Source organism: Sylvia atricapilla, chromosome 29 (assembly GCF_009819655.1).
Source record: "Sylvia atricapilla isolate bSylAtr1 chromosome 29, bSylAtr1.pri, whole genome shotgun sequence".
NCBI lineage: Eukaryota > Metazoa > Chordata > Aves > Passeriformes > Sylviidae > Sylvia > Sylvia atricapilla.
The window spans coordinates 1666010-1679838 of record NC_089168.1 but is presented as its reverse complement, the minus strand read 5'-3'; the positions used below and the strand labels follow the sequence as shown (position 1 = coordinate 1679838).

The 13829-nt window shown below is 61.8% G+C and overlaps 1 protein-coding gene across 1 annotated transcript in view; it reads left to right on the top strand.

Moving 5' to 3' along the window:
• LOC136372706 (cyclic AMP-dependent transcription factor ATF-7) overlaps positions 1-13829 on the top strand; it is a 46739-nt gene that overhangs the window by 30678 nt on the left and 2232 nt on the right. Inside the window, exons 3-11 of the mRNA XM_066337434.1 lie at positions 1587-1683; positions 3852-3970; positions 6855-6989; positions 7743-7900; positions 8853-8952; positions 9947-10060; positions 10525-10671; positions 11569-11766; positions 12842-12950. Of these exons, the coding sequence (XP_066193531.1) occupies positions 1587-1683; positions 3852-3970; positions 6855-6989; positions 7743-7900; positions 8853-8952; positions 9947-10060; positions 10525-10671; positions 11569-11766; positions 12842-12950 (1177 nt within the window). The remainder of the gene's footprint in view (positions 1-1586; positions 1684-3851; positions 3971-6854; positions 6990-7742; positions 7901-8852; positions 8953-9946; positions 10061-10524; positions 10672-11568; positions 11767-12841; positions 12951-13829) is intronic.

Below are 13829 nucleotides of genomic sequence, written 5' to 3'. Positions count from 1 at the left end.
GGCCAGACCTGCGGAGGTGTGGGTGAAGGTTTGGGTGAAGGTTTGGGTGAAGGTGAAGATTTGGGGGAAGATTTGGGGGAAGGTGAAGATTTGGGTGAAGATGTGGGTGGAAGCTGTGGGTGTCCCTTGCCCTGCAGCGCCTGGGACCGGCCCCGCTGATCCCCCCTCCATTCTCCCTCACTCTCCCTTTCCTTCCCTTTGTTCAGGAGCGTTTCAGGGCCGGGATCTGTGAATCTGTGAAAGCTCGAGCACAAAAAGGGTTTATGGCCAGCCTGGAGCACCGGGAGCTGCGGGGAGGGAAAAAAAACAACCCAGATCAAGCAGATTTTGGCCGAACGGTCGAGAAATTTTATTTGGGGTTTATTTAAGGTTTAGTTACGGCGCGGAGCTGGGGGAGACGGGGTTCGGTCTCTTCCTGGAGTTCCACAGGCAGAAAAACCTCTTGGCTTTTCTCCCAGCAGCTCTGGTTTCTCCAAAGCTGAGCCCAAATCACGGGCGGCTGCCAAAGCACCTTGTGAGCAGTGAGGGGCTCCGTGTGCAGCCCCCTCGTCCCTGAGCCCGGGGGAAGGGGCTGGGGCAGATGGGCCCCGTGTCTTGGTGTCCCCTGCCACCAGTGGAGTGTCCCCTGCCACCGGTGGAGTGTCCCCTTGGCACTGAGGGATTGTCCCTTGGCACTGAGGGATTGTCCCCCAGCACCGAGGGATTGTCCCCCACCATTGATGGATTGTCCCCCAGCACCGAGGGACTGTCCCCCTCCTCTGCCCAGCTCAGAAAACGCAGATTTATCTGCTAAAGCAGCAGACCCATAAATAAACCCTGGGAAGGCCCCAGGTGGGTGTCGGGCTCCAGCACCCCACAGGAGCAGGTGGCCTGGGTGGGTTTGGGTTGGGACACCTGGGGGAGGGAGGGAAGGCAGGCCTCTGCTGCTCTGCTGCTGCTGCTGCAGCGTTTTTCTGCTGCTGGCTGCATCAAGGCGCTGCGGAGCCGTGCCCCGGCCGCGTTTGTCGCAGTCTATTAGGAGAGACGCAATCCATCCTGGGCTTTATGGGGCTGTGTTTAACCCCGTCCCTGCCTGTCTCCCCTCTCATCTCCCCAGCCCTCCGTGCCTTTGTCTGCCGCGGCCGGCCCCACAAGCAGCCCCACAGCCCTCGGGGGCTTCGGGGCTGAGCCCGCAGGTGGGATTCCGCTGGGGGTGGGAGACGCTGCCCCTCGCCCCGTAAAAACTCCTCCTGGAGCTGCATCTCCAGGCAGGGCTTGGCTCTGCCTCACCCCGCGCAGGAGAAGTTGCCCCAGTTGCACCGAATTCCCCATTTCCTCAGCCAGCAATAAAAGTGGGGATTCTGGAATTCGGAATTTCCGTCGGCCGCAGCCGCCGCCCGGCTCCATCGCCTAAACCCCAGATTATTAAAACCCCAGATTATTAAAACCCCCCACCACGCAGAACTGCATTAAAAGGTTTTTTCCCTTTCTCCCCCCGTTTTGGGCTCCCCCAGCCCTGCCCCTTCCCACCCCCCTCGCCCGCCGCAGGACGGCCCGTAAAACACAGAACCCATTTATTCCCCATTTTCTAAATTGTTTCGTTTCAGAGGTTCACAAACGAGGACCACCTGGCGGTTCATAAACACAAGCACGAGATGACATTGAAATTCGGCCCCGCTCGCACCGACTCCGTCATCATCGCAGGTATGTGCCCGGCCAGCGCCCGCCAGATTGATGCCAGGGGCCAGATGCACTGCAAAACCCATAAAACCTCCTGTGATCTGCATTTAATCAGGGCAAAAGCAAAGCCAGAGCCTTCCAAGTTCTTTCTTTTTTTTTTTTTTTTTTTTTTATGGTAGTATCAGGTTTTGTGGGGTTTGGGGTGGTTTTTTTTTTTTTTTTTTCTTTAATTTTTTTTTTTTTAAAGCTCTCGCCCTTTTTTTTATTAAAGGCTGGAGGATTTATGGCCAGAAGGGCTTTCACGTCTCTGCGTGTGCTTTGAGGACGATGAACCAAACCTGACAGAGCAGCTTCCCCTCTCTCAGCCCAGGTGTCAATTTTCCTGAGCTTTTAGGAAGCTGCAGTTAATAAATTAAAGCCCCATCGAGCACAGCCGGGCTGCAGAGCCCCAGCCAGGAGCTCCCCAGCACCTGGGAAACTGGGGGAAACTGGGGGAAACTGGCACTCGGGGGGCTGCTCTGGGGCTAAAACACAAAAAACCCCCAAAAAACCAAATTTATTTGTGACCAGTTCAGGACCAGTTAAAGCCCCCCAAACCCAATTTATCTGTGACCAGTCCAGGACCAGTTAAACCTCAAACAAACCCAGTTGATCCCTGGCCAGTCCAGGAGCAGTTAAACCCCAAACCAAATTTATCCCTGGCCAGTCCAGGAGCAGTTAAACCCCAAATAAACCAGTTTATCCCTGGCCAGTCCAGGAGCAGTTAAACCCCAAATAAACCAGTTTATCCCTGGCCAGTCCAGGAGCAGTTAAACCCCAACCCCAGTTTATCCCTGGCCAGTCCAGGAGCAGTTAAACCCCAACCCCAGCTGATCCCTGGCCAGTCCAGGAGCAGTTCAAGCCCCCAGAGCTGTCAGTGCCTGACACAGCCCAGGGCTGTGAGGGCAGTAAAACCCTGCTGCCTGTGAGCACTGAGATCCGGCCGTTACTGCCCGGAATTCCATCCGAGCCGGGGTTTTTCCAGGCACCATTTTGTCGCTGGGATTGCTCCCGAGGCCGAGCGGCAGGAGCAGGACCCGGCTGAGCTGAGGAGGGGGGCAGAGAGCCCCTCTGGCCGCAGGGACGGGTTTATGGGACAGGCACCTGTGGGGCAGGGCAGGGCAGGAGGGGCCAGGCTTTGTTCATGGAAATCTCTGCGGCTCGGGAGGGCAATGCCGAGCACAGAACGGTCCCAAAAGAGCCCTGGGAGCTGTTAAAGCCCTGCAAAAACAACCTCCTGCGGAGAGATTCGGTTGATGGAGTTGCTGGATTTTATGGATTGGGATCTGGGGGGAAGCTAAGGGCACCCAGAGGGGAATTTTGCTTCGGTGGCAAACGCAGCAGAGGGAGGGTTTGGAGTGGGGCTGGATCATCCCGGGGCTGCTCTTTGTGCTGGAAAATCCCAGCGTTTTCCTGCGGGATGCATCCCTTGGTGTGATTCCTGGTGGAATTGGAGGCTGGCTGGAGCAGGGGGGTTCCTGGTGCTTTTATGGGCTGGGTGATGGCCAGACAGGCCACAGCTGCCTGTGTTCGTGTGCGGGAGAACCCCTCAGGGAGGGCTGGACAGAGAACGGGACGGGGCTGGGAATGGCTCCGGGATTTGGGGGTCAGGAGCATCCCCAGGGAACGGGCCCGGGATTGGGAATGGCTCTGGGATTTGGGCTCAGGAACATCCCCAGGGAACGGCCCCGGGATTGGGAATGGCTCTGGGATTGGGAATGGCTCTGGGATTGGGAATGGCTATGGGGTTGGATTTGGGGGTCAGGAGCATCCCCAGGGAACGGCCCCGGGATTGGGAATGGCACAGGGAGGGGAGGAGGCTCTCCCGGCCCTTCAGCTGCTCTCCCCTCTCATCTCTCCCCGTGTCTGTGATTTCAGCGAGATCGAACTCCCGATTTTGCCTCCTTGTGCAGCTGAGGATGGGAATTCCTCGGCCGGGAATTCACAGAAATCCTCTTGCTGCGATGATTATTTCTGCAAACAGCAGAGAAACAAAGGCAGCAAGAAATGATTGTCCCCGTTCCGAAGTGTCACTTGCTGTCCCCAGGGTGGCACACGCGTTCCCCAGGGCGCCCCACTGAGGGACTGGGGTGGGTAAAATGCCGGTTTTTGGCCTCCCCCTGACCAATTCTCGATGTTCCAACCCGAACCAGACCAGACTCCGACCCCGACCCGCTTCCTGAAGAACTGTGAGGAGGTGGGACTCTTCAACGAGCTGGCCAGTTCCTTCGAGCACGAGTTCAAGAAAGCTGCCGAGGACGATGAGAAAAAGGCAAGAAGAGGCCGTGGCCGCCCCGGGGGCACTGGGAGGGACCGGGGGAGGCGCAGACCCGGGGTGGGATCCGGCGGCCTGCGGGGGCCTCGGTGGTGTGACTCGGGGGCTGATCCCGGGCTGCAGAGAGCAGATGGACCGGTTTGTTATTCCTTCGGCTTTTCGCTTGGAAGAAAAGGAGGGGGGAATAGAGAAAATAGACAGGGGAGTGCCCCAAAACCACGGCAGAGCTCGGGAAGGAGCTGCAGGACGCCGAGCAGCCGGGATGGGAGCACAAAGCCCCGCGGGGCCCAGAGCCGCCGGGACGGAGCCTCGGAGGGGCTGCAGCAGGGACGGGACCGCGCCTTCCCTCTGCAGCTCCCGGGAAAAGAGCAGCTTTTCCCGAACAAAGAGCCGCTCCGCTCCGCCAGCGCCATCGATCCACGCTGCCCCCGCAGCCCGGCGAGCGCCAGGGGCTGAAGGACAACGGGATCTCATCAGAAAGCAGCTAATTAAGGACATTTCCAGCCCCCCGCCCCCTCCCCTGCTCGGCGGGCTCGGAGCAGCAGCAGATGCGTGCTGGGCTCTCCGCCTGGCACATACATTTACTAAATTGATGTATGTCCGTACATACGCTCGCAGTCAGCGGCGCTGCTCGGAAATAAACTGCGGGAGCCGAGCCGCGTAAATCTTCCCGAGATGGGGAACGGAGGAATTCAGAATTAAAACTGAAACCTGGCTTCCCACCCGCTCCCCCCCTCGCCAATAACAGGCTCTTTAAACCGAAATTGATCTCTCTCATTGGTATGCGGCTGCTGCAAAGGCTCCTGCCCTTTGTTCTGCGAGCGGCGGCGGGGAAGGGGCTGCGGGAAGGAGCGTTTTCACATTTTCACGTTTTCACCTTTTGGCGTTTTTGCATTTTGACATTTTCGCACCCGGGGAGACCACCCAGCCCCGGGCTGCGCTCCTGGGACTGGCTTTAGGATGGCTCAGCCTGAGCACTGCTCAGAAATGATTCCTGAACGTTCCCTGCCCCTGGAGCTCGGCGGTGGCCGCTGTCGGGGAAGGATTTTCCCTTTCCAGAGCCGCAGTCCGGGGGAGGTCAGCGGGTCCCTGCCCGGAGCCTCCGGACCCCGTTTGTCCTCCCTTTGCCAGGGTGGTCTCGCCCCTGCGCCGTTAATTAAAACCACAGGCGCGGCGGGAGCCGCCCCCGGAGGCGCTTTAAGCGGTTTGAAACTTCGCTGCATGTTAATCCCGGCTCCTTTGTGATTCCCGCGGCGGCGGCTCTGCTCTAAAAGGGCAGGTAAATGGTTATTGCTTCACCTACCGCGGGCAAAACCGCCCGGGGGAGTCAGCGAGGGGCACAGCTGGGGCTGCGTCCCCCCAAAACACCCCAAACTGGGGCTGCAGCCCCCTAAAAACACCCCAAACCAGGGCTGCAGCCCCCTAAAAACACCCCAAACCGGGGCTGCATCCGCCTAAAAACACCCCGAACTGGGGCTGCATCCCCGCTAAAACACCCCAAACCGGGGCTGGGGCTGGATATCCCCCCAAAACACCCCAAACCGGGGCTGCGTCCCCCAAAAACACCCCAAACTGGGCTGCATCCGCCTAAAAACACCCCAAACCGGGGCTGCATCCCCCCCCAAAACACCCCAAACTGGGGCTGCGTCCCCCTAAAAACACCGCAAACTGGGGCTGCATCCCCCCAAAACACCCCAAACTGGGGCTGCATCCCCCCCAAAACACCCCAAACCGGGGCTGCATCCCCCCAGAACACCCCAAACTGAGGGGCTGGGGCTGGATATCCCCCAAAACACCCCAAACTGGGGCTGCATCCCCCCAAAACACCCCAAAGTGGGCTGCAGGAGCCTCTCTCTGCCCTAAACCATCCACATCAGCCCTTTCGGTGCCGGCCTGCATCAGGGCTGCAGGCAGAGGGAGGCAGAGCAGGCTGCACAGGCAGAGCTGTCACGGCTGATCTCGGGACAGTCCCCGGCCGCCACGGGAGGAGGGACCAGGGATTTGCCAGGTCTGGAGCAGATCCTGGCTCTGCTGCTCCCTCGGGGGCTGGCACGGGGACACTTGTCCCCTCAGCTCCGTTGTCCCCTCACCTTGCTGTCCCCTGCCCGTCGTTAACTGTTCCCTGGGGCACGTGGCACTGCTGGATCCCAGGGTGGTGGCAAGGGGCCAAGTCCAGGCATATGGTTGGGTTTTATTTTAATGGGGCGCTCATAGATATTTAATAACTTGCATGGCTCTTTGTTTGCTTTTGATAATCGGGTAATAAAATAATTCAGGCTGATTTATACAATGTTTTACAGCTCTTCTGTGAATGAAAGTGCCTCCTGTAACTCGCAGGCATTTGGCTTGGGTACCTGTTCTCCTTAGCAGGGCCCTTTTTATACGAAGGAATCGTAATAACAACCCGTGGAGAAGTCGTGTGTGTTACTGAGAACCCACAAACTGCTGCCATCTGCGGCTGCCTGTTGTTCCTGGGCCTCCATCTCGGTTTGGCCAGGGCTGGAGCAGCCCCGCTCTCTGCCTCGGGCTCCCAGATGCTGCTTCAGTACAAATAAATAATAATAATTTGGCAAGAGCAGGGAGCCGGAGCCTCTTCCTCGGGGAGCAGCAGAACGTCTCTAACATTTCACAGACAATGCGAGCTGATTGTCCTTTCAGTGCTGACTGTCCTTTCAGTGCTGATTGTCCTTTCAGGGCTGACTGTCCTTTCCCAGCTGACTGTCCTTTCAGGGCTGATTGTCCTTTCAGGGCTGATTGTCCTTTCAGGGCTGATTTTCCTTTCAGGGCTGATTGTCCTTTCAGGGCTGATTTTCCTTTCCCAGCTGACTGTCCTTTCAGGGCTGATTGTCCTTTCCCAGCTGACTGTCCTTTCCCTCTGCAGGGCTCCGGGGCCCTGGACATGTCCCTGCCCTCCACCCCGGACATCAAGATCAAGGAGGAGGAGCCGGTGGAGGTGGACTCGTCCCCGCCCGACAGCCCGGCGTCCCGGCCACGCTCACCCCAGCACAAGGACAAGGTGGGGCTGTCCCCAGGGGCTGGGGCTGTCCCCAGGGGCTGTACCTTTGCCGTGTGGGACCGAGCTGGGCTCTTTGAGGCCTGAGTTGAGCCTCTGAAGGGACAGACAGAGGGGCTGGAGATTGACCCCTTCCTAAAGCAGCTTGAATGGTGGGGCTGGAGCTTCTAAAACATCCCCAGTGGAGGGGCTGGAGCTTCTAAAACACCCTGAATGGAAGGGCTGGAGCTTCTAAAACAGCCCCAGTGGAGGGACTGGAACTTCCCCCTCGTGCCCGTGTGCCGTGGGTGATGCTGTCCCCTCAGTCCCCGTGCTGTGGGTGATGCTGTCCCCTCAGTCCCTGTGCCGTGGGTGATGCTGTCCCCTCAGTCCCTGTGCTGTGGGTGATGCTGTCCCCTCAGTCCCTGTGCCATGGGTGATGCTGTCCCCTCAGTCCCTGTGCTGTGGGTGATGCTGTCCCCTCAGTCCCCGTGTGCTGTGGGTGATGCTGTCCCCTCAGTCCCCGTGTGCTGTCAGTGATGCTGTCCCCTCAGTCCCCGTGTGCCATGGGTGATGCTGTCCCCTCAGTCCCCGTGTGCTGTCAGTGATGCTGTCCCCTCAGTCCCCGTGTGCCATGGGTGATGCTGTCCCCTCAGTCCCCGTGTGCTGTCAGTGATGCTGTCCCCTCGTCCCCGTGTGGAGGCTCCGGAGTGTGTTGAGGCTGCAGGAGGAGGGCTGCTGGCAGTGCTGAGGGTCCCCCGTGTGTGTTTCCCCCAGGAGCTGCCCTCCAAGCCGCTGGTGCTGTCCACGCCCACGCCCACCATCGTGCGGCCGGGCTCGCTGCCGCTGCACCTGGGCTACGAGCCCCTGCAGCCCACCCTGCCGTCGCCCACCTCCGTCATCACCCAGGCGCCGCCCTCCAACAGGCAGCTGGGGTGAGTGGGGGGGCACGGGGCGCCCCTGGGGCAGGATTTGGGGTCGGGGGGATTCCCTGAGCCCCAGAGCCGCGCGGGCTGTCCGCGGGGCTGTGCACGGCTGCTCACACGCCGTCTGCAGCGCTGGGCTGGCGGCGCAGCGAGCAGGAACTAATTGTCCTGGAGCTGGGGAAGCAGGCAGAGCTCAGTGAGACGAGGCAGAGCTCACCATGGGGAGAGATGAAAGAGCTCCCTGAGCTCGGCACGGCGCCTGGCACAGCCCGGCGGTGGTGGGGAACTGTCTGGGCTGGAATGGCTTTGGGATTGTCTGGGGCTGGGATGGCTCTGGAATTATCTGGGGCTGGGATGGCTACAGGATTGTGTGGGGCTGGGATGGCTCAGGGATTGTCTGGGCCTGGAATGGGTCAGGGACTGTGTCTGGAGCTGGAGTGGCTCAGGGATTGTCTGGGGCTGGAATGGGTCAGGGACTGTGTGAGGCTGGAATGGCTTTGGGACTGTCTGGGGCTGGGATGGCTCCAGAATTATCTGGGGCTGGGATGGCTCAGGGATTGTCTGGGGCTGGAATGGCTCCAGAATTATCTGGGTCTGGAATGGCTCTGGAATTATCTGGGGCTGGGATGGCTCAGGACTGTGTGGGGCTGGAATGGCTCCAGAATTATCTGGGGCTGGAATGGCTCTGGATTGTCTGGGGCTGGGATGGCTCAGGGACTGTCTCAGGCTCTGTTTGGTGCCTCTGGAGTGTCACCAGAGCTGCTGGCCCTGCCGCGGGGGCTGGTTGCCCTGGCCTGGCTCCTGGTTGCCCGCAGGGGCTGCGCTCTGAGCTTGGCAGGGCCCCGCACAGGAGGAAGGAGCTGAGGGTGCAGGGACCACCCCGAGCCTCAGGAGGTGCAGGTTTGGCCCTGCTGGGCCCTCGGGAGCCCCGAGAACCCTGCAGGGCTGTTTGTGTCTGCAGGTCGCCCACGGGCTCGCTCCCGCTCGTCGTGCAGCTCGCCAACGGCCAGACCATGCCCGTGCTGCCCGGGCCCCCCGTGCAGATGCCGTCTGTCATTTCGGTGAGAGAACCTTCCAGAGCTCCTGCCCGGGGCAGGGACGGGCCCTGCCGCTTGCTCTGATCCCCGGCTCCAGGAGGAGGAGGAGGAGGAGGAGGAGGAGGGCGGCTCTGGCGGGGCAGTGACGTGTGGCTCACTCCGGAGGGCAGGCGGTGGCTTTGCAGAAATCCGGAGCCGTGCCCGGACAGATGGCAGGCGTGGAGCAGCCGAGATTGCGGGGAGAGTGTCCATGGCAGGGAACGTGTCTGGCTGTGCCGGCAGGGAATGGCACCTGCAGCCCGGGCTGGGCCCTGCGCTGCCCCACGGAGCTGTGTGTGGGGCACAGGGACTGACTGCACTGCCCCATGGAGCTGTGTGCACTGCCCCATAGAGCTGTGTGTGGGGCACAGACACTGCACTGCCCCACGGAGCTGTGTGTGGGGCACAGGGACTGCACTGCCCCACGGAGCTGTGTGCACTGCCCCATAGAGCTGTGTGTGGGGCACAGACACTGCACTGCCCCACGGAGCTGTGTGTGGGGCACTGACACTGCACTGCCCCACGGAGCTGTGTGTGGGGCACTGACACTGCACTGCCCCACGGAGCTGTGTGTGGGGCACAGACACTGCACTGCCCCACGGAGATGTCTCACCCCTTCCCTCCCAATCTGTGGGCTTTGCTACCCAAAGGGGGTTAAAAAGATTTACAAATGGTTCCAAATTTTGGTTTTCCCTCCCTTTTTTTTTGAGGGAGAGCTGCAGAGAGGGCACAGCGGCAGCTTTGCCCCTTTGCCAGAGGGGATTTGGTGCCTTTGGTGCCATCCTGGTGCTGATGGGGACAGGGGAGGGGCTGCCCTGTGCTGTGCTCCGAGCTGGGTGACCCCAGCAGCCGTGGGTGACAGCAGCAGTGAGGGATGGCTGGAGCTGAGGCGTGGGTCAGGATTTACAGCCCTGCTCTGGCAGGGAGCTCCTGCAGGGCTGCTGCAGGTCCCAGCCCCGCTGTCCTGCTCCCCTCGCAGCTGGCCCGGCCCATGGCCATGGTCCCCAACATCCCCGGCATCCCCGGGCCCCCCGTCAACAGCAGCGGCTCCCTGTCGCCATCGGGGCTGGCAGTGCACTCCGAGGCCAAGATGGTGAGTGGCAGGGAGGGCAGGGCACTGTCCCCTGGGCTGGCCACTGTCCCCTGGGCTGGCCACTGTCCCCTGGGCGCTGGGCACTGGGCTGGCCACTGTCCCCTGGGCTGTCCCCTGGGCTGGCCACTGTCCCCCGGGCTGGGCACTGTCCCCTGGGCAGGACACTGGGGCAGGACACTGCTGTCCCCTGGGCTGGGCACTGTCCCCTGGGTTGGGCACTGTCCCCTGGGCTGTCCCCTGGGCAGGACACTGGGGCTGGGCACTATCCCCTGGGCTGGGCACTGTCTCTTGGGCTGGGCACTGTCCCCTGGGCTGTCCCCTGGGCTGGGCACTGCTGTCCCTTGGGGCAGCCCAGCTGGGGACAGCTCTGGCTGGAGTCAGCTGCAGTGCCCGTTGCCAGCAGGGTGGCAGGAGCTGCCCGGAGCCCTGACAGCCCCTGTGACATCCCTTTTGTCCCCCTGCAGAGGCTGAAGGCCAGCCTGGCAGCGTCCTCGTCGCTGAACGGCGGCGGGCTGGCGGCGGGCTCGGCCAGCAGCATGGTCACCGCGCGGCCGGAGCAGAGCCAGGTCCTGGTGCAGCACCCCGACGCCCCGTCCCCAGCCCAGCCACAGGTCAGTGCTGCTGCTGCTGCTGCTGCTGCTGCTGCTGCTCCTACTGCATCTCCTGCTGCTGCTCCTGCTGCTGCTGCTGCAGCTCCCGGGGCCGGGCCTGCGGGGCTGCCGGGGCTGGGCACGGAGCAGAAAACCTCACAGCAGAAAACCTCACAGCTCCTTCCCCCGCCCGCAGCATGGGTTAAACCCGGCTTTATCCAGGCACTCCCCGCCCTCCAGGCACCAGCTCCAGCCCGTTCCTGTGCCTGGTGAGCTGTGGAGCCGGGAAGGGACATTTCCCCTCCCTCTCCCTCTCAGTTGTGGGGTTAAACGCTCCCCTCTCAGGCAGTCAGCTCGGCTGGCTCCTGCCACCAGCCTGTGCCATCAGCCTGTCCACCAGCCTGTGCCACCAGCCAGGGCCATCAGCGTGTGCCATCAGCCTGTCCCACCAGCCTGTCCCACCAGCCAGGGCCATCAGCCAGGGCCACCAGCCTGTGCCACGGCCACCTGCTCCTGCCTCCGACGGGCGTGCAGCACTTCATCTCCATCTGCTGCAGGGGGCTGCACTGGGGCTGCCCCTCAGCCCGTGGGGCTGCCCCCAAACCCTGCCCCACTGCCAGCCCTCGCTGCTCTCCCTTTGTTCTCCCCAATAACACCGGGACACGTGCGGCCCTACAAAACCTCCTGTGTCTGCTGCCTCCAAGAGCTTGTTTGGCTGAAGGCTTTGAGAGGAAAATTAATTTCTGTAGCAAATTAGCTGCCCAAGAACGGGGATTTGCCCCTGGCCCGAGCAGCGATGGTGCCTCGGGGCAGGACGGAGCCGTGCTGTGCCCTGGGCTGGCACTGCCCGTCCCCAGGCCGCGGCTGAGCGTGTCCCCCGTGTCCCTGTGTACACACTGGCCCTGGTGTCCCCTGCAGGTGTCCCCTGCCCAGCCCACGCCCAGCACGGGCGGGCGGCGCCGGCGGGCGGCCGACGAGGACCCGGACGAGCGGCGGCAGCGATTCCTGGAGCGGAACCGCGCGGCCGCCTCGCGCTGCCGCCAGAAACGCAAGCTCTGGGTGTCCTCCCTGGAGAAAAAGGCCGAGGAGCTCACCAGCCAGAACATCCAGCTGAGCGTGAGTATGTAACCGGGGCTGGGCACGGCCCCCGGAGCGCCCGGGGCACACACAGTCCTGGGCACACATTGTCCCTGTCCCTGTCCTGGGCACACAGAGTCCTGTCCCTGGGCACACACTGTCCCTGTCCCTGTCCTGGACACACACTGTCCCTGTCCTGGCCACACACTATCCCTGTCCCTGGGCACACAGAGTCCTGTCCTGGGCACACACTGTCCCTGTCCCTGGGCACACACTGTCCCTGTCCCTGGGCACACATTGTCCCTGTCCTGGGCACACACTGTCCTGTCCCTGGGCACACAGAGTCCTGTCCCTGGGCACACAGAGTCCTGTCCCTGTCCCTGTCCCTGTCCTGGGCACACACTGTCCCTGTCCCTGTCCTGGGCACACACTGTCCTGTCCCTGGGCACACAGAGTCCTGTCCCTGGGCACACACTGTCCCTGTCCCTGTCCCTGGGCACACACTGTCCCTGCCCAGGGCTGGCTGCTCCCTGCCCACCCTCCTGCCTCTCACGGGCTCTTTGCCCTCGCTGCAGCCCCTGGAGCTGCCTCTCCGGGGTGGGCTTTGCTGCCCCTGCCCTTCCCGTCCCGCGGGGCCTGCCTGGGCACAGAGAGGCTCTGCAGCTGCAGCCGTGCCCACGCGGCTTTTCCTGCCGTGCCCGGGCTGTCCTGGCGTGCCAAGAGGTGCAGCACACCTGGAGATGCAGGTTTCAGTCTCAGTTGTGCCGTGAGAGCTGCCAGCCCTGGCCAGGGAGAGGCTGAGCTGAGCTCCAGGCAGGTGACTCAGTCCTGGGATGTGCTTTCATTCCGTTCCAAGGCCATTGCACAAGCTGTTCCCTTGGGCCCCTCTGGGATGCAGTTGTCTGGGTTTCAGAGGGATAATCTGGAGTTTTTTGGGAGGCAAACCTGGTCATAGGAGCTCGGAGTGTGGGGATGAGCTGGGATGTCCCCAAGGGCTGGGCTGGGTGACACTGGCAGCATCCCAGCAGCCCTCAGGTGTCCCTGGGCTGGGTGGCACTGGCAGGAGGCTCAGGTGTGGTGGCAGGTGGACAGCCAGGTGTGTCTGTCCCCTCAGAACGAGGTGACGCTGCTGAGGAATGAGGTGGCTCAGCTGAAGCAGCTGCTGCTGGCCCACAAGGACTGTCCCGTCACGGCCCTGCAGAAGAAGACTCAGGGCTACCTGGGTGAGTGATGGGGCCTGGGCTGGCCCTGGTGCCAGGGGAGGGAGGGAATCGTCCCCTCAGGCCGTGCCTGTCACCCCCCTGTCACCCCCCTGTCACCTCCCTGTCACCCCCCTGTCACCTCGCTGTCGCCTCCTGGTCACTGCAGGGCAGGGCAGTCACCGCACAGGGACAGTACAACACCTGGGCTGGCCCTGTCACCTCCCTGTCACCCCCCTGTCACCCCCCTGTCACCCCCCTGTCACCTCCCTGTCACCCCCCTGTCACCTCCCTGTCACTGCAGGCACAGCACAAGGACAGAGCAGGGGGTGCCCAAGGCCTGGGCTGGAGGGACCCCCCAAAAGCCCCACAGACCCCCGAGGGTGTTCTGCCCCTCTCCTGCTGAGGAGGGTCCCCAGACTGTCCCTGTGAGGCCTGGGGTGGCACTGGCAGTGGGGACAGTGCCCAGGGCAGGGCTGTGTCCCTCTGTCCCCCTCCCTGCTCCCAGCAGCCAGCCAAGCCCCTGATGTTCCGTTTGGAGCCCCAAATTGGCTGCTGCAGAGCAGAGGCAGAGGCAGGAGAGGCCAGACTCTCAGTGACATCACAGAGCTCCATTGCTCATTCTCTGCAGTTCCCATCGAGCTGCCTTGGCTGGCAAGGGGAAAAAAAAAAAAAGGCTCTTTTTTATCTCCTTTTCTTCCCTTCATTTTTTTTTAATGCTGCCTATTTCATTATAACCAACCCGGGAGCTAAACACGATCTGGGTCCTCCTGCCCTCCCTGCAATAGCAATTCCAGGCTGCTGTGAGGCTTTGGGAGGACGCTGGAGTCCTCTAGTGTTCCTTGGAAAAATGGGAGGAGAGGCAGGGATGGATGAGCTGAGAGAAAGGAACAGGAATCTGCA